We start from the raw sequence: 20,472 nt of genomic DNA on the forward strand, positions 1-20,472 counted from the left end.
GTGGAAACCGGAGCCACTGATTTAAATTACACTTGCTAGATACTGAGGAGAAACATTGTAGCCCATTTTCCGCCGCACTATGAAATGAATACAGGAACTGCTAGAGAGGGGAAGTGGCCTCAGAGATGGAGAGGTAGCAATACAATAAGCTGCTAAAATGTTGGTCATATTATCTCTCCCTCTCACCAATCAGATTATGTGGCAGACTGAAATAAATGTAAAGTGAACGTCACCTACAATGACCAGAGGAAGAAAACTAGTCAAAATCTGAGCCTGGGCCACCATTGGCAAACAGGGGCATAGCTACCATTGGTGTAGCAGGTGCAGCTCCACTGGGGCCCGAGCCCTGAGGAGCCGGTTGAACCACAATGATTGCTATATTTTACTACCCCAACAACAGTCAAAGGAGCAATTTTCCATGCTTGCACCAGGTCTGATTCATCCATGCCACGCTACAGTTGGCAACACATTTTGCATATGTTGCACTCAGCAGGGCTTAGGCAACAGGTGTGGCCCAGCATCCACATGATCTTACAATGAAGGTTGGCTGTTGAGAATATAGGAGCCAAAGTCATATTATTATTTAGGAAAGCGACGGGTGTGATGCTGGGCCACACCTGTTGCCTCAGCCCTGCTGACTGCAACATATGCAAAATGGGTTGCCAACTGAGGCGTGACAAGGATGCATCAGACCTGGTACTATGTGTGTCGGTGAGAGCGTGGTCTTTGGGGAGGTATGAACATATGTGCATATGAATGGGATACACATTATGCGTGACTGATAATCTGTGTCGTGTGTACTTGTGGCACAGGACATACCTTTCACCATATATGGCACAGTGACATGTATAACACAAACATGCAACTCTTTTTTTTAAATGGGAGCAATTTAAAGTGCAGAAAACTGTTTTACAAAAATGTTCATAATGTGGATAATTTTTCTACACATTAAATTTCTCCCTCTTAAAATAATGGCTATATTTTCCAGTTATAAATGTGCCACCATGTCTACCAGCCACTGGGAGCAAGATGTCTGTTGTGTGTAAAGGTGGCACTTTAACCCCTTGCCTGCTCTTGACGGAACCACGCCGTCATGAGCCACGGGTGCCGTGTGCTCATGACGGCGCGGTTCCGTCATGAGCAGGCCGCTCCGCCCACGCGGCACTGATTCCCCGCCTGTGCGGGCGAATTAATGAGCGGGCGGGGCTGTGACGGAATCACGTCGTCATGAGCACACACCGCCCATGGCTCATGATGGCATGGTTCCATCATGAGCATGGCGGCGCCACGCTCACCTCACACCCCCCCAGCGGAATTCGCGCTGCGGCCTAAGCGTTAAAATTGGAGAAAATTCAACTGAAGAGCTAACTTTCTGGTTATATGTATTACATAAAACTCATCATTTAAATGTACTCCCATTTCCAAGTGTCACATTTACAAACAACAGGCATCTTGCCCCCAGTATCCTGTAGACACGGTGCCATATTTATAACAGAAAAATACAGCCATTTGTTTAAATGGGAGGAATTTAAAGTGAAGAAACATGCTTCATAAAACATTAAGGGCCCTATTATGATGTCGGTCGGGAAGTTCCTGACCTGCAGTCAGAGGCTTTCCGACCAACATCATAGGTTTCACTTTCGACCACCATATTACAATGACAAGGGTCAGAAGTGAAACCAGCCAGTCAATCCGGCTGTCTTCCGACAGGCTCAAGGAACCTGTCGGCCAGTCACAACCAGCATGTAATCCCTTAAGGACGGCGTTTCTGCCGTTGGGATTATGATGACGGTTCCCACAGACTTTTCATGTTAGGCTTTCCGACATGTATTGCTTGTCGGAAAGCAACTTTAGTGGCCCCTAGTAGGGCCCCCTTCTTTTTACGGCCTCTGGTTGGCAGCCGAGGGGACACCTGTGGTGCCCCTCTGTGCCTGCCATGTGGTGCAGGGATTAACAAAAACTCCAATTTCTTTATGGGAGTATGCAACCGCACCATGTGCGGTCGCATTGTAATAGTGGTGTCGGGACCACCAAACGGAGGTCGTGTGGTCCAGAGACCGCAACGGTGTCATCCGCCCGACATCGTAATCAGGCCCTTAGATGTAATTGGCTTGACCGAAAGTGGAGAAAATCATTAAGACTAAGGGCCACATGCATCAACACATTTTCCAAGAGACACAGAATGAGCAAAACCCTTTGATGCATCTGGCCCCAAGAGCCCTATTTTAATGTATATCGGAGGCTTTTCGGCCAACATCTTCTGTTTCACTTTTGACCGCTGCATTTGAATGCCGGCGGTCGAAAGTGAAATCAGCTGGTCATTCCGGCTGGATTCTGGCTAGCTCAAGGAGCCCATCGGCCAGTCTAAGGCCCCACCGTAATACCTGAGGACGGCATTTCCGCTGTCAGGATTATGATGTTGGTTTCTGACAGGCATTCCATGTTGGGCTTTCCGACATGGAAAGCCTGTCGGAAACTGACTTTGGGGCCATGCCTCCATGGCCTCTAGTTGTCGGCCAAAGGGGTGCCTATGGTTCAGGGATTAACAGAAACTCTCATTTCTCCATGGGAGCAGTGGCGTAGCAAGGGAAGGCGGTCTGCCTCGGGGGCACGAGTTTTGGGGGTGCCTGCACTCCCCCCGCTTTTACATGCGTTTACCGCAGGGGTGGCAAACGCAGAATTTATCTGCTGCACCCCTCCCCGCTCTGCAGAGTGCCTAGCCACGCCACTGCATGGGCGCTTGTGCTACGGCCAGTTCACGGCTACAGCACAAGCTCTCATAGAGAAATGGGAGTATGCAGTCTTATTGTATTGGCGGTGTCGAGCTCGCTGACTGGAGGTTGTTCGGTCCCGAGACCGCAGCGATCCGCCAGATATCGTGATCTGGCCCTTAATGTTATATAGAAATATTTTTCTTCACTTTAAATTTCTCCCCTTAAAAAATTACTATTTTTCAGTCATAAATATGGCACAGTCCCTGGCTGCTCCTCTGCTAAGATGGAGGAGCATTACCCCACTGCTGCAAAGCAGTGAAAGAAAGAACAAATACAATGATAATAACTTGAGGTTATTATCATTGTATTTGTTCCTGCTGCCCAGCTTTGCAGGGCGGGTGGGGCTGCGCAGCGCCTCAGAGCAGGGGAGGGGTGGTTTGCCCACTCTAAGTGCGCAATGGCTGTTTGGCCGGCCCTCTTGGGACGGTCAAACAGTTAAGTGCACTTTGCATATTTTCCATGCAGGCTGCATAACAGCCTGCATGGAGAACATGCCCAGGCTCCTATGCCATGGCTGAGCACCAATCCACGGCACTCAGACAAATAACAACGCTGCATTGCAGTGTTGTGATTGGCTATGGGGAGGGAGCCTGGCGGCTTCATGTTTCTGGCCCCAGAGAGACTGAGATGGGAGAGAGTGGGGAGGAAGTACGTTTAAAAAAAAATTGTTTTGCACCCCCCCCCTCACCCCCCACCGGCCCACCTCGTCACCCCCAACCTGTGCCGGCCACTACTAGGCACAGTGTCTACTGGCCACTGGGAGCAAGAGGCCTGCTGTTGTAAATGCAATACTTTGAAATGAGAGACATTTATATTGAATACATCACTTAATTATGAATTCCACTTTTCATTTTAATTCTCTCCCATTTAAAAGCATTCAGAAACATTGTTTACTTCTCACACACGGTTATTGAGTAGTCAAGGACTTTTATTTAAGAGTACCTTAGTCCTGTAGTTCTTCACCGCCGTGCCTCAGCCTGGGTCATGAATCTGACTCAGCACTGCTCATTATCACACTCTGCTATCTTCAGCCTGATGATAATAATGTAAATTAAACACAGCCGTCCCTAACTTTAAAAGGAAAATGTGACCCTGTGCTTATTTAAAAATTAACTCATGGCTACGAGCTACTCTGAAGGTGTGTGTAATCTACTGGTTGCTCGTGATCAATTGGTTGGAGACACCTGATTTAAGACCTTCCCTGAACTACTCAATTTACAAGACAGTCTTAGCTTCGGTCATTTTACCATTTTACCATGCAAAGTTGCATGTTTTGTAACCAACGTCAAGTACTGTGACATCACAAGGAACATGAATTATATTGTAGATGACTTGTGGCATTTTTGTTTGTATTTCATGAGTGTCCTGACGTCAGAAGCTGTGTGTCATAAGAAAAGAGTTCAAAGGTTATAATAGGGATATTACATTCTACTGCAGTAATGATGAAAAACACATGTATGATTCTGGAATATCATTAGAGCTGAAAATCTATTAAAATCTCGGCCAAATTATATCTAATATTTGGGCATGAGTGAGACATGTGAAACTTAATATTGGAAAGACTATTTTAACTTTTACCGGGTTTGCTATAATTTAATAGCATGACTAGGTTTGTGGATAATAACCTCACCTAAAACAGCTGCAGCCCACGTCCTTTAAAGGAAACCTTCCTGCAGCCAGCCTGCACATCCAGATGCAGTGGTAAAGGCTGGAGCTGCCAACTTTGGAACTGGGGAAGGTTCAGGTCTCAGAGTTGCGCAATATCCTGTCATTCTGGGCAAATCACCTAATCTCCTTGTGCCTACAAAAAGTAATGTGTCCTTGTGCGATGTAACTGGTGCTCATTGAAAGCGATCCAATACCTTACGGTCGACTTTGCACTATATAAGACTGCAATTTGTTTTTACAAATAAATCTATGAACAATGCTCAAATAAAATGACAGTTTGTGTTACTGATACACAAGACCACAGCTAAAATAGAAATAGAAAGAAATACAACAGCCACAAATTTGTCAGAATTTCTGTAAAAATGTGGCTGTGTAAAATTCTTCCAATTATGATTCTCAGAACCACTTTTGGAAATGTTCTTAGCTAATTACTTACTCGGCCGTCATTTGGACGTAGATGTGCTAAACCTATTCTTGAATTATCTGCCAGTTGTAAATGTTTGCAGCTAGCTTAGCTCCAGCTACGCAATATCCTGCAGCACTCTTCGAATGGTCAGATATATAAGTTTCTGATTGTCGTTTTCTTTCCCCCCTTAGACAAGCACGGATGTGGACCCGGTCAGGATGGAGCGAGAGATTTTCTGTGGAGAAATAAAAGAAAGCCCGGTGGAGAACCTGAAGTGCCTCCTGACGGAGCTCTTCTTCCCGGTGCTGCGAGCGCAGACGGACTGGGGCTCCTGCAGTCAGGAGAGCGTTGCGCACTTCCTGTCAGGCCTGGACAAGTATGTGGCAGCCATTCAAGATGTGTCAACCATGGCAAAGACAGAGAAGCAACAGGTAATTCAAAGCAGTAGCCTTTGCTGCAAGTGGGTCGAACCTTTCTTTATATTTCTAATTTGTATTTTACTGAGTGGGAAAAGCTGTACATAGCAATGGATAATAGTACAAAGGTCGGCATCTGCTGGGGTGGAGGTGTAAAAACAGTGGCGGCTGATGATCTGTGAAAGGGGTTTACTACTTGCCCCAAATTTCAATGAGCGGGCAAGCCCGACCCTTTCAGATTCTAGAGCTTCCCCGTCCAAGAATTATTACTTTTTTTTTAAGGGGCAAGGGGGTCAAATAGTACATTTTAAAGCACCATTTTCACATAAATGTGCTCAAAAGCCATTGGCGTTCCAAGCCAGTGAAGCCTAATTCCCCTCAGGAATTGGCCTGACGAACCGGGATAACTCACTTACTGGGTCTCGGCGGCGGGGGAACCGCCCAAATCTTCCATACCTTCCATACTTAGTAAAAGGAGACCCAGGAGCCTTCGTCTGCAGGAGGAACCCAGATTTATTTCAATAGCCCGGGCTATGGTACAGAGTCCCAAGCTAGTCAGAGATAGGAGGCTGCTACTTCACTCTGTAGCTTACAAGCCTTTTATACATTTTTCATCCCAGTCTTTGGCTGTCAGACCATTGTTTAATCAGGGCAGTGTTTACAGTTGATAACCAGATCCAGACGATGTTTGTAGTTAGTGACCTGGTCAAGGCTTGGTACACAGATCATTGTTCACTCGGCTTTGATCAAGGCTCAGTTTTTCAGGTCATTGTTCAATTGCCTTGATCAAAGCCCGGTCCTTCAAGTCATTGTTTAATCACCCTGATCAGGGCCCAACAGTCAGACTATTGTCTAGATAACCTGATCACGGTGTCAAGGATGTTTACCAGGCTGGGAGCAGGAAATGGAAAACAAGCTTGGTTACACAGGGCGTGGGTGTCTCATGGCTTTCTGTTGAACTGCAAAGAACAGGGGGTTGGGTGTGCGACAGTTCCTGGGCAGAAATGCAGGCTGCAAGATGTTTTTTGTCGTGTCAATTTAGATTTTCCTCAGGCATCAGCAGAAATGACCAGGTGGGTCTTGTGGAAGTGTTTGACATGAGATGGCAATGAAAAAAACAATGGAGCCCCGGTACAGATGATGGTGATCAGAAAAACACTTTTCCTCAGACCCTCCTTTTGCCATTGAGTGGCAAATGTCAATGTTCATGAGACCATCCGTTTCTTGTTGGAGCATCATCATCATCATCATATTGGTGTTGTGAATGTTAGAGGGTGGAGGCTTGATGGTCTGGACACACATTGTACAGAGGACTGGCAGGCACTGAAAGCACAAACAACAGGAGACCAGGACAGCTACTCCCAAGGCAAGGAAGATGAGGACCCTCCAACCCCACTGGGAAAGGAGGCCCCAGATCCAGCCGGTGAGGGACCAGCTGCCTTCATCCAAATGAATTTCGGAAGAAAGGCAATCCAGACGTCGGATGGCATTGTATACTGTAGGTGCGTTGTCTTGGATGTACAGGCAGCAGCTGGAGCCGATCAATTTACATACACCATCACGATCAGCAAGGATGACGTCAAGGACCATGCGGTTTTGGAGCGTTATAAGGCAGTCCGCCTGTAGATCTGCAGTGATATTGGAGAGGGCACCAGCTGTTACTGTGATGGTGGCCTCAAGGACCCTGGTCAGTCCTTATACAGCCCGACTGTTTGCCATAGGGCCCCAGAATGGAAGGAAACCTTTAAAGAAGTCCCCGGCTTCCTGGCCCGCTGTATCCTTGGCTGATATGACGCCCCTACGTGAGCGGCGCAGGGCGCCCTTCATTGACTGGTGGTAACCTCCATGGGTAGAGTATGTTGGTGGAAGGAGGAAGGCCAGATAGCAGGTACCAGACCAGTTACGGGGGAGCCAAGTGTAGGCGGCAGTGCCACAGATGAAATAGGTGTTGGGGGATGCCACCAGCTTCGGAGGAGATGTAGAGTTCAAAGCTTTTGTGATATCACACGTACTGGTACCAATTGTCTTAGTCCCTAGGCCATGGATGCAGACACGGCCTTGCACATTTATGACATTCACAGTGTCTCGTTCATCAGGCAGTATCCTTTTTGTGCGGAATCTGGAAAATGTTTGTCGAGAGGTTGAGTTGAATACTACCATTTCACTGAGTTCATCTGGTGGTAGTAGCAATGTGGATGAGCTGGTCGGGCAAAAAGGAGCATTGGCATTGCCAGATCTGTTCCTCCAGAAGTCATGCCGAAATGTCCCAAGGATAGAATTGGCAGTACCATTGACAGTGTAGGCCTCCTGCATCAGCATCCACCATGCAAGACAAGACCCAGTGATGGAGAAGGGATAAGGAATGAATGGAACAGGGTGTATCATGGAATGCGGCATCAGTCCACAAACCCAGCAGTTGGAAGTGTTCATGATCAGCTGATGATGATGCAACATTTGGATGAAGGTGTTGTTGAAGAATTCTGCACGGCCGGGTAATTCGTGGGCTGGCGTGTAATATTGGTGCTCTGCAGGAGTCGGTGTAGGAGTTGGTGTGGTAACAGGATGGTAGATTAGTAACAGCCAACCAAGGATAGACAGGATGAGGGAGACAAACAGCGTCACCACGGTGGCTATGAAGCATTTACTATGTCGGAGACTGACATCTTGTTTCTGCATTCGAGCCTTTTGGACGGCTGCCATTGTGCTAAGCCAGGGACCTCTAGCGGCTGTCTGTGATTGGTGGTTGCTTCACTGGGCCTAGGTGCCAAGGAGCCCTATGGTATACCCTAGTCTGACACACCACCACTACTCTCATCTGGGAAGATCACAGCCCTACAGCCTATCGGCACTTGGCGAAGTCAAGGGCAAGCCTTCCCTCGGTGGCGCAAGTTATATCGGTCGGAAGTAGGAACAGTAAGGTCGGGAAACAATTGTTCTTGGTGTTGAGCAGAGTTAGGGGAAGGTTCCACGCTTCCTTTCAGTATGTTGTCACTCTCTGCTTCCGTAGATGTATAATGCAGTTTAGCATCGCTGAATGGGACAAACGTCTGAACTGTTTCTGTTTCTGAGTCTCCTTGTCCTTCCCTCACCCACTGATCATAGGGGAGGGGCAGAGGCACATGCCGGCAGTGAGACGAATGAACCCAATTCTTCCGACCTTCTACTTTCACAGCGGTGCGGGTGGCCAGTAACACCTGACGGGGCTGTGTCCAGTGGGGCTCGAGGCTCTTAGTCCGTTGAAAGTTCCGGATCAGGACATATTCTCCAGGTTGGATAACGTGTCCTGGGCCCTTGCTTTTGTCAGGTATGGCCTTGTGCACCTGGTGATAAAGAGTACGAAAGGTATTAGTTAGACTGTACAGATAATCAGTTAATACAGGGTATTCAACATCAGACAGTTTCTTAGGCCGTGGGACACCCCAGACATTGGCAGGCCTCCCGAACAGGATCTCGTGGGGGGATATCCCTATCCGGGTGTGTGCCGTTGTTCTTGTAGACAGTAGGGCTAGGGGCAGAGCATCAACCCAAGTGACACCTGTCTCGACTACTATTTTGGCCATTTTAGTTTTTAGGATGCCATTGTACACCTCTACTAGACCTGCTGACTGGGGGTGGTTAGCTGCATGAAATTTTTGTTTTATACCCAATGCTGTACAGACAGATTCCTTAATTTGAGCTGTAAAGTGGGCCCCGTTGTCACTCCAGACCAAGCGGGGCAAACCGAATCGTGGGAGGTATTCTTTTAATAGCACTTAGGCGGTAGTGATAGCGGTGCAGTCTTTGACGGGGTAGGCCTCCACCCATAGGCTGAAGGTACAGACCACCACCAGGACATATTTTAGATTGTTACATCTGTCCATCTGGATGTAATCCATTTGGAGGACTTCAAAAGGGAAGGTAGGAGGGGAGAATCCTCCTTTAGGAGCAACTGTGCCTATTCCTGGGTTATACATTAGGCAAATCATGCATGTTTTAACCAGCTTTTCAGCATATGCTGGTATCTTCGAGTTGTACCACGTGGGTTCCAACAGTTTGCATATCCCTTTTGCACCAATGTGAGCAGGGACATGGGCCATCATAACTACTGGTGGCACGTGACTGTCAGGTAACATCCATTGTCTTTCCATAGTCGTACGGACCCAGCAACCATCAATTCCCTCCTTTGCTAATTGCTCCTGCCACACCCTTAGTTCCTCGGGAGTAGCATGGGACTGACTATCAATCACACTTTGTACTGTGTTTTCAACCATGCCCTCATCTGTCACCCACCTAGCGGGACCTCCTACATACATTCCTTCTATTTTCCTAAGAGCTGTTTGTCTGGCCGTCTGGTCAGCCAGGGCATTGCCTTTCCCCACATCATCTGTCACTTTCTTATGGGTCTTACATTTTATAATGGCCACTTTCTGGGGAGTGTCAGGGAGTCTAACAGTCTGTGAATTAGGGGGCCATGTTGGATCTTGGTCCCATGGGAAGTAAGGAAATTCCTTTCTTTCCACATTCTCCCGAAGTTGTGGGCCACCCCAAAGGCATACTGACTGTCAGTATAGATATTTACTGTTATTCCCTTGCTTATCTCACAGGCTCTAGTGAGGGCCACTAATTCTGCTGCCTGAGCAGAGCACTGCGGAATCTGAGCTGTTTCTACTACTTGCCCCAATGTCGTGAGGGCGTAGGCGGCTGAGGTGTTACCATCTGGCCCTCTGAGACATGATCCATCCACATACAGTTTACCTTCTGGTTCTGCTATCGGGGTATCCTGTAAGTCAACCCGTCCCTTTGTCTCCTCCTCTGTCTTTAATATGCAGTCATGTGGGTCTAAGCGGGCATCCTGAGTATCCAGTGGGAGTAATGTGGCGGGGTTCAGTACAGTGCTTCTTTTGATGTTGATGTGGCTGGCAAAGAGTGTCAGTTCATATCCTGTGAGTCGTGCGCTAGTTAGGCACTGTGTCTTGGTGTTATTAAGGAGGGTATCTACAGAATGGGGGACCATCAGAGTCAGGGGGGAGTTCATGACAATTCCCGCACTCTGACGGACCATGTGGGCGGCCGCAACGGTCGCCCGTAGGCATCCTGGGAGAGCCCTTGCAACAGGATCTAAGGTAGCTGAAAAATAGGCACATGGCCGTTGGTGACCTCCAAACATCTGCGTCAAGACAGCGCATACACAGCCGTCTGTCTCATGTACAAAAAGAAAAAATTGTTTGCTATAGTCAGGAGTACCGAGGACTGGGGCAGTACACAGGGCCCTCTTCAAATCCTGGAAGGCCTGCGCATGCTCTGTAGTCCATGGAAAGGAACTGTCTGATATGTCCTTAGTGGTGAGGGCAAGAAGAGGTTTGACCATGGCCGAAAAATTGGAAATCCACTGTCTACAGTATGAGGTTAGGCCTATGAAGGCTCGCACCTGCTTTTGTGTTTGTGGGGCCGTCATAGCATTGATAATGGCTACACGATCAGAGGTGAGCTGCCTTCCCTCCTTCGAGAGGAGATGACCTAAATAGGTCACCTTCTCTTGACAAAATTGAAGCTTTTTCAAAGAGACTTTGTGATTATGGAGGGCAAGGTGGCGTAACAAACAGAGTGTAGCTTCTTTACATGCTGGGGCAGAATTTGCAGCAATGAGGAGGCCATCTACATATTGTAATAGTGTGGAATTATCAGGGAGTTCCAAGGAATCTAATTGACGTTTTAGGGCTTGACTATAGATACGGGGCTCTCGGTGAAACCTTAAGGGGCGTGGCAGAATCTAAAGCTCCGCCCACCAAGGGAGAAACCCAAAAAATGTCTGCTGTCAGGATGTATAGGAATGCTAAAAAAAATATTCTTCAGGTCCATGACAGAGAAGTGCGTGTCGTCAGAAGGGACCATCGTTAAGAGGGCTGTAATGTCGGGGACAACAGAATATTGGGAGATTGTTATTTTGTTAAGGGCTCTCAGGTCAATCACAAATCTGTATATTTTAGGAGAGAGACCATCTCCATTGGTCTTTTTAAGAACAGGAATAATGGGACCGTTACAGATATTGCCACGTGTCTCCTCCACTACGCCCTTGTCCATCAATTCAAATATTATTGTCAAAAGGGCCATTTCTCCTTCCGCGGGTAGTCGATACTGTCGGAGGCGGGGAGAAGTGCACCTGGCTGGATGTGTACCACATGAGGGGGAATGTTGAGACACCCTACATAAGTGTCTGATGATGCCCAGAGGGAGGAAGGTAAAGACTGCAACTCTGGTGGGAGGGGACCAGACAGATACATGTAGGAAGCTGTTGTGGGAGAAATTGTTAGTGATACACATTAGGGACTACATGATATGGTCGCCTACAGAGCTTTCAGTAAATCCATGCCTAACAAGTTTTCACTGCAACCCGTAGTAAGGAGCAAGGGAGCGTCAACATGTGCAGGGCCAATACCGAGAGGGAGGGGTTCAGAGACAGGGCTGGTCACAGGTGTTCCTGCAAAACCCGCGGAGACATTCATATTGCCAGAAAGGGGTGCCTCCGGGACTGACAGACGTGCAATAGAAGACCTGGTGGCCCCAGTATCCAAAAGAAAATTCTTATCGTTCCCCACAACTGACATTTGAACATACGGGCCCCTTTGATCCACTGGAATTTGCACTCTGGTAATACCCCTTTCCTGGCTGTCCTATGCTTGGTAGGATCCTGTCTCATCAACTTCGTCATAATCATCATTGTAATAAGTGCGTGTTGCTTCGTACCCATCAAACCTGTTGGCCGGGCGCGGCCGGACGGAAGCGTCATCCCTGGGCCTACGTTCTTTATCCTGTGGATGGGGTGGGCCATGGTCCCTAGTCGGCCTCGCTTCCCTAGGAGTGCGAGGCCGAGTCTTCCCTGTTCGGATGTTTTCAGCTAACACGGGACACTCATCTATCCAATGGCCGTACCCCTTACAATAAGCACATTGATCGGTTTGGAGGGCTCCCGTGCATTGAGGGCTGGAGGGGGTAGACTGGCGAGCCCTCGGAAGGGGTTGGAGTTGAGGTCTAAAATTCCCGCGGGCATCGGGACCTCAGGGAGGGTAAGCCTGCTGCAGAAGTGCCTTAGTCTTAAGATCCCTAACCTTCCTACTTTCCCTGTCTCTATCTTCATTCTCCCTATTCTCGTGATATTGTGCCATAGCCAAGATACCAGTCATAGTTTGGGCAGACCGCGTACTTTCAACCTTTTTAAGCCTGGCGGAGATCTCAGGAAGCAAGTTGCTGACAAACTTATCGACAAATACTGGGCCAGAACCTGGGGTACGGGGATCCAAACCACTGTGTCCCTTGTATTCTGTCTCAAAACGGGTAAAGTAGTCATCCACATTCTCATCTTTTCGCTGCCTACAGGCGTTTATTTTATCCCAGTTAATGACAGTTTCCGGCAAAAGTGTTTTCATAAACGTCATTATTTTACTGGGCAAAGTCAGGATGGCAGCTTCTGGTTTAGTCCCTCCTACCCTTGCTTCTTCCATAGCCTCTAAGTCAGCCCATTTACCTCCCAATGCCACTTCATGGTCAGTATATTGAATCATTTCCCAAATTTCAATGGGGACAACCCTACCAAAAAGTAAATCTATATCCTCAAAAACGAGAGTAGCTGCAGATATAATCTGACCTAATTCTCTGTAAAGGGCAGCCGGATTCTTCCGGGGATCTGGTAATTGTCCTTTTAACTGCATTACTACTGACCTTTTCCAAGGAACATGAACCCAAAGCCTGCGCCAGTGTGCTTCAACAGCCCCTCGGCCATTATTTTGGGCATCGGTAAGTGCGTTAACAAAGACAGGGGCCGCCTCTCTCATTGGCATAGCTGTTTCCAGAGAGGTGTTGAGAAAAGCTGTCATATCACGGTAAACCATTACAGCAGACATAGCGCCAAACATCCCCTCTCCCTGAACATCGCCTCTAAGCATGGGCGGATTTTGCAAATTGGCAATTCGTGAACTTGCGTATTTACGGATTCGCAATCTGCAAAATCCACGAACTCTCGTGAATTTGCGGATTTTTTTTTTTGTGTTCGCAAGGGTTTCTGCCAGTTCGCGAGGGTTGTGTACCAGTTCGCAATTGCGAACTTACTTGTCGGCTCGCAACGGCCGCGACTATGTTGTTTCTACGTCTGGTTCATCATCACAGGTTCACAGCACCCTCTGTTTCACCACTGCCACCCTCTGGTACACCCATGCCACCCTCTGGTACATCACTGCCACCCTCTGGTTGGTTTATCACTGTAGATTATGGGGGTGAAAAAAAGCAAGCACACCTGCCCTGCTTCAACTGACATGAATTAATTTGGGGTTGATTAATGTGTCACTGAATTTAAACTTCCAGTCTGGCTGGCACCTGCTTCCTTATCTGTAATTTGCTTTCTGTTGCAGTGCAATTTTTTTTCACAGGACCTTTGTGGCCTACTTGTAGCTATTCTCTGAGCCTGCTGTGAGGGTCAGAGCAGGGTCATAGAATAGTTGCAAGTAGGCAACTGAACTCTGAAGGGGCCCCTCAGGAAGCACTACAGGGAATGGTTACTAATGATAAGATTGAACTTTTGCACCTGCTGAGTGCTTTCAGTTTTGTCTGTAATTGCTTTCTGTTGCAGTGTATTTTGTTTAACAGGACCTTTGTTGTATACTCGTAGCTATTCTCTGAGCCTGCTGTGAGGGTCAGAGCAGGGTCATAGAATAGTTGCAAGTAGGCAAATGAACTCTGAAGGGGCCCCTCAGGAAGCACTACAGGGAAAGGTTACTAATGATAAGATTGAACTTTTGCTGAGTGCTTTCAGTTTTGCAAAAATCCAAATATCCAGCAGCATCCACAAAAAGTAACCCTTCCAGGTCAAGATCCAAATCAAAGTGACCAGCACATGAAGAAAGCACTGGGAGGAGCCTGCTGGACAGGAACAGGAAGTTGGAGACTGTGGGGCACTTCCTTCCTCCCACCCCCCCCAAAATGGACTCCTTGCAAAGAAAAAGTGCAGGCAAATGTCAACCTGAGGAGTTATTCTGATAAAAATCATAATTTTCAAGGTTTATGCTGCCTGCTGGTGGATTTCTTGTGCGAAATTGCAAATTTTGCAATCTCGCAATTGCGAGATTGTCGCTGCCCGCCGCATCTACGTGTTCGCAAGTGTTTACTCCCGCGAAATTGTATAGTATTCTAGTTGGCAAGTGCGACCAAGCAAAAATTCCGCTTCGCTGGGATTTTACGAATTTTCGGCAAGTTCGCGAGAGTTCGCGGATTGCGAATTTGCCGAAAATCCGCAAAATCCGCGAGCAGAACGGATTTTACGCCCATGCTTAATCGCCTCTTTTTATTTGTGACCTAAGGTCCATTAATCCGGGGGGTACCTGTTTTAAGCGCATTCTCAAATCTTTGCATGACCAAAGTACACATATATTGAGCTCAGGTGGTCTGTTCCATAATTGTCCACTGAGAAAAGGTGGACCACATTTCTTTAAAGGTATAAATATTCCCGTTATTTATCCAACCTTCACACTGTTGCCTCTGTAGGTCATTTTCTCGAAGGGACGAATAGCTGACTGCAGAGCGCAGGGAGGCCAGTCGGGGGGAATTCAACAATTTATATAAATCCTGCTTAACTGTAGACCACGGGGAAGTAGGAAAAGGGCAGGTAGGGGTAAGGCCGCAGGGGTTGGGCGGATGGAGACTTGTTGTCATTCCCGCAGCGAGGACAGGGTTAACGGGCGTGGTTGGTGTCATAGGAAAAGTCGGGAGGGGCGTGTGACAGGGAGAACACTAGGAGGGGCAGTGGGGGCAGGAGTGGGTGGTGGCAGGGAGACATGCGGGGTGTGAGGCATCAGGGCAGGGTACATTGGGGCATATGCAGGAGGGCTTTTTAGCATGGCATCAAGCAAGGAATCACCTTCTTCTCCCCCTTCCATATGGCCCTTTCCTTTCTCCTCCCCAGAATGAGGAAAACATTATGGCAGAAGGGCCATGTTTAATAGACATCGTATGGCCAGGGGTCCCTTCTGGAGGAAGCGGACAGGCCGCCTCCAGCTGGGAGTCCTGCGTACACATACAATAACATAATCTCTTGAACTTACTACTGACTGGCATGCTTAAAACAGATAACAGACACCAGTGGGTTTTTTAAAACTCACCTCGCTTGCTTGGCTTTTGCAAAAGTCAATAACAGCAGAATCATACAGAACAGACACCAGCGGGTTTTTAAAACCACACCTCGCTTGCTTGGCTTTGGCAAAAGTCAATAACAGAATCATACAGACTTGGTGGATGATCAGTCCACCCTTACCTTATAGGGGTAGTTCTCTTCTGCAGACGTAGGGCTGTGTCCTGCTCCAGAAATTATTTTCTAGGGGACTCCAGCAAGAACGCGGTCATGTGGCTCAGACCGGGTGTGGAGGGACAGCGGGCGAGTCGTTCGGTCTACCGGAATACTAGAATCCCTCGGGTAGGACGCCTCTGTCGGAGTCTCTCCGTGCACCTTCTCACATCCACCGGGCCTGACCGTCGTGCTCGTGGAGTCCCTGTTCGGGCCCCATTTGAAGAACCGGGATAACCCACTTACTGGGTCTCGGCGGCAGGGAGCCCACCCAAATCTTCCATACCTTCCATACTTAGTAAAAGGAGACACAGGAGCCTTCATCTGCAGGAGGAACCCCGATTTATATCAATAGCCCGGGCTATGGAACAGAGTCCCAAGCTTGTCAGAAACAAAACCCAGGAGGCTGATACTTCACTCTGAAGCTTACAAGCCTTTTATACATTTTTCATCCCAGTCTTTTGGCTGTCAGACCATTGTTTAATCAGGGCAGTGTTTTCAGTTGATAACCAGATCCAGACGATGTTTGTAGTTAGTGACCTGGTCAAGGCTTGGTACACAGATCATTGTTCACTCTGCTTTGATCAAGGCTCAGTTTTTCAGGTCATTGTTCAATTGCCTTGATCAAAGCCTGGTCCTTCAAGTCATTGTTTAATCAACCTGATCAGGGCCCAACAGTCAGACCATTGTCTAGATAACCTGATCAAGGTGTCAAAGATGTTTACCAGGCTGGGAGCAGGAGATGGAAAACAAGCTTGTTTATACATGGCGTGGGTGTCTCATGGCTTTCTGTTGAACTGCAAAGAACAGGGGGTTGGGTGTGCGACAGTTCCTGGGCAGAAATGCAGGCTGCAAGATGGTTTTTGTTGTGTCAGTTTAGATTTCCCTCAGGCATCAGCAGAAATGACCAGGTGGGTCGTGTGGAAGTGTTTGACACGAGATGGCAATGAAAAAAACAATGTAGTCCCGGTACAGACGATGCTGATCAGAAAAACACTTTTCCTCAGGCCCATTTTGTCAAATTTCCTGCTGGTAACACCTAGGATATCAATATTTATCTCCAGTGAGCCAGTGCCAGCATTTTGTCATGGGTTTCTCACATATCATATTGACACTCCTTCTGCCAAGAACTATAGGTGACCCATATGTCCAAAATTACTTTTTGTATGTTAGGGCCAGCATTTTGTCATGTTTGCCATCCCCAATACACCATGTTTGTTTTTGCTAATCCCAAGAATTACCTCTATTATGTCAGCATCAACATTCTGCTATGGGTGTACCATATGAAAATAGTACCTCTAGCATGCCAGCAATTTGACACGGTTCCCCTTATGTCAAAAGTTACCACAATATATGTCAGCTCTAGTATTTTGCAATAGGTACGCCAAATGCCAAGAATTATGGCCACCATGCGAGCACCAGAATTTTCCAACAGGTTCCCATATGCCAAGAGCAGTGCTTAATTTGCGCCGGTGGCTTCCGGTGCCTGGCACTTAATTGTCAACACTGCCACGTATGACAGACTGGCCCATGGTGGCACGGCTTGTCTATTTTATAGATGAGCACAACAGTTGTTCATTAGTTCAATATGCTTTAAAAATGACGGCTACCTGCCACCCAAGACATTTTTGTAGCTTGAGGGCCTAAAATAGCCTGGATTGTGGCACATGTAGGAGTGCGATGGTTAGTAAATGTGTTTGTACTGTCATTGGCAGCGCTGACGAGGGCCTTGGCACTTATGTTGTTACATATTACGCACTGGCTAAGAGTTACCTTGTGTGTCAGTGCCACTATTTTTGTACGGGTGCCCTTTAGGCCAAGAGCTACCTCCATTATGCTAGTGCCAATCTTTTGCTATAGAAGCCCCTTAAGATAAGAATCATTTACAATATGCCAGTGCCAGCATTTTGCCACGGGTTTTCCACATGCCAAGAATTACTTCAAGTGTGCCAACATCAGCAATTTCCCAGTGATAGCCTTCATGCCAAGATTTACTTCCAATATGCCAACTCCGGTATTTTGGCGTAAGTGAATCGTATGACAAAAAATACCTCCACTATGCCTGGGGCAGTGATAGACTCTCAAGAGTAACACACACACTCATTCACTCATGCTGACTTGTATTCACTCACTTACCCACCTACAGTCATTCTCACTCACACTTATTCACACTCCAACTTCTTCACACTTTTTCATAACACCTCATACTACCTCACACTCATTCATTTGCACTTATTCTCACTGCCCCATGCACACTCACTTGCCCTCACTCCTACTAAATCCCACAGTTTCACTCTCACTTTCTCATTCATATTCTCATTTATTCTCACTCACTCTGACCAGGGTCAATAGAATTATGCAATCTTGCAGCCATGACTTTTTCTGCAAATTATAGATTCACCGTGCTGGCCACTTAACCCATTATCTGCTGCATGAAATGCAGATTTCAACAACAAACAAATTCTAGCTCAATGGGATTAAACGTTACTAACCCTAAATTGAAGGTCCTTTACAAAGGTTAATTGATCACCTTTCAGTTGCCGCTTGCTGTATTTAGTTTTTTTAATTATTTATAATCAAGTTTATTTGCATTTGAAAAAACAAAGTCAGAAAAGGACAACATACAATTGCATAGTAAATCAGAGACTATCTCTAACAGACAGCAAAAAAACACACAGTCATGATTGAAGTACTCGAGCAAGCCTCCCCATTTGAAAGGCAGTATAACGATGTATGAGAAAATCAGAACAATTAATTCAAAACAGTAAATTCAACTATTTGCCCCATACCTTGTGGAACTTCCCAGGACATCCCCGGGCCGCGAAGAAAGGTTCCTCCTGGGCAGCGCACCAGTCCATCCCCGTCTCCATTTTCGCAGGGTAGGGGGTTTGGCCTGAGCCCAGGTCACCCTGTATTTAGCTTTTAAAGTGAAAGTAAAAAGGCGAAAAATGTGCCCAGTCCTTGTTAATATATGTAAAGGTACAAAATAATGATTTAGTAAAACTTTCTGCATAATTTGGACCCACCCTGCTGCATAACTCCAGTGGCCATGAGTGACTGCCTCATTCTCACTCATAGATACACTCGCTATTCTCAATCACTCCCTGTCACTTTCTTTCACTGATAGGCTCACAAGAAGGATGGAAGAAGTGCTGCACCTGTGCCTGTGACCTATGCGAAGGAACCCTAAAGCTATAGTAGGAAGTATAGGAGGCATCCACATGAAAGGACAGTGGCCCTACATCAGAGACTTTGTGTAGCTGAAGCTTTGTAGAGTGTACTATTAGGTTTTAAAGTATTAAGATACATCTCTCTTAAAGATCAGCACTGGGCTGTACCATCAGTTATTAGGTTGTTGGGTGTTTGCTGAGGGCTGAGCTTGTTCCAACCCCAGGCTAACCTCTCTAAGAAGCCTGTGAATACTCACTGTCACAACCACTATGATTCAAGTACGGAAGGGGTAGAATTTGGCCCAAATTGCACATCCCCGACGGGGTCTAGTAGTCCATAATGTTTTATGATACCTTATTACAGTGAGAACTGGTCCACGCTGCAGACCAGCATTCTCTATAGGCAGAAGGAGGTTGAGGTAGAGTGTGTAAGAAACGGGCATGACAAATTTAAGACAAATTCTAAATCCCATGCACGCCAATGGGATTTAGAGGAAAGTAGGAAAGAGGTTTCGAAGAAGAGAAGTTAAATAAAGACAGGGAGAGCACATATGTACTCATTTTGAATCGAAAACACAAATGATGTAAGCCACAGAATTATACAGACAGGTTAGCCATTGTGCTTGTCATTTGTTAAACACCCTTTGGACTCAGCTTGCTATCTAGTAACTGGGCAGGGAAAGTAAAATGACAAAAATAGCTAAAGTGTCCAATCCCTTGCTCTAAAAGACCAAGACCTAAATTGGGGGAGAGTAGACATGCCATTAGACGCGTACGTAAGTAACCATGAGCACTGACACGACTAGTTCATTCTAAATAATATACTATATAATTTTGCACTGTCATTTTAATGCTAACTATAGCAAAAGAAGGCTGCAAAAATATTTTTGATGTAAGTTTACCTGTTGGTGCTCAAATATGACTGCTCCAAAATAACCTCCTTATTTCCCTGACTCAGAATTCCTGCTCATATTCAATGCCTTAGTCTCACTGCTTCTGTGTTTTTCATCTCACTGAACAATTTTAACTGATTGTGCCTGAAGTGAGAATTTAGCTGGGTGCCTACAAATTGAGGGCCTGATGGATTAATAAGTGCTTGCAAAACACTGGCTGCAAACTGTGACCATTTTTGCGGTCTGTAAATAATTTTAAGAACCAACTGTTGTGCTAATAGGTCGGTTATTAATATTCCAAATCATAGTGGGTTGCAATCTGCCCTACTTTATGAATATTGAGGTATGTCGCAAATTGCACTCACTACTATTCAAGGCTGTGGTCAGAAGACCACTATTTTTATGGCAGCTTTATAAGAGAGCAACCTTTTTTTTGTGCAGCCCGTTTTCCTTACTGTTCATTTAGCTACTTTTAAAATAACGTATCCCTTTTTTAAGGCCTATTTAAGAGTTAGCAGTTGTCCTTTGGAACACTGCCACCTCTTGAACAAACGTTTGTACATTCACTTCCCTTAAGCAAATGCATTACCGTCTCCTTGGAGGTATCAGTAAATGTTCCATGTTTTGCTACTGGATTTCGCTTGCAAAACATTGAGATATGTGATACCGATTCTTTATTAGTAAGGGGTGCCGACATCTCACTCCTTCTTGATACTTAATTGGTATTTATTTGGAATTGTATTTCAAAGAGTCAAAAATATTTACAGACTCCTAAAATGGGATTAGTACGTATGAAAAAGCATTTTAATGGTTGGCAACACTGAATTGGAGTGTTTGTG

General features: G+C 46.5%; 1 protein-coding gene across 1 annotated transcript in view; it reads left to right on the top strand.

The window, feature by feature from the left end:
- Positions 1-20,472, top strand: part of LOC144762435 (dynein axonemal heavy chain 5-like) — a 1,437,549-nt gene that overhangs the window by 50,907 nt on the left and 1,366,170 nt on the right. Inside the window, exon 3 of the mRNA XM_078647616.1 lies at positions 5,040-5,279. Coding sequence (XP_078503742.1) covers positions 5,040-5,279 — 240 coding nt within the window. The remainder of the gene's footprint in view (positions 1-5,039; positions 5,280-20,472) is intronic.

Source organism: Lissotriton helveticus, chromosome 6 (genome assembly GCF_964261635.1).
Source record: "Lissotriton helveticus chromosome 6, aLisHel1.1, whole genome shotgun sequence".
Taxonomy (NCBI): domain Eukaryota; kingdom Metazoa; phylum Chordata; class Amphibia; order Caudata; family Salamandridae; genus Lissotriton; species Lissotriton helveticus.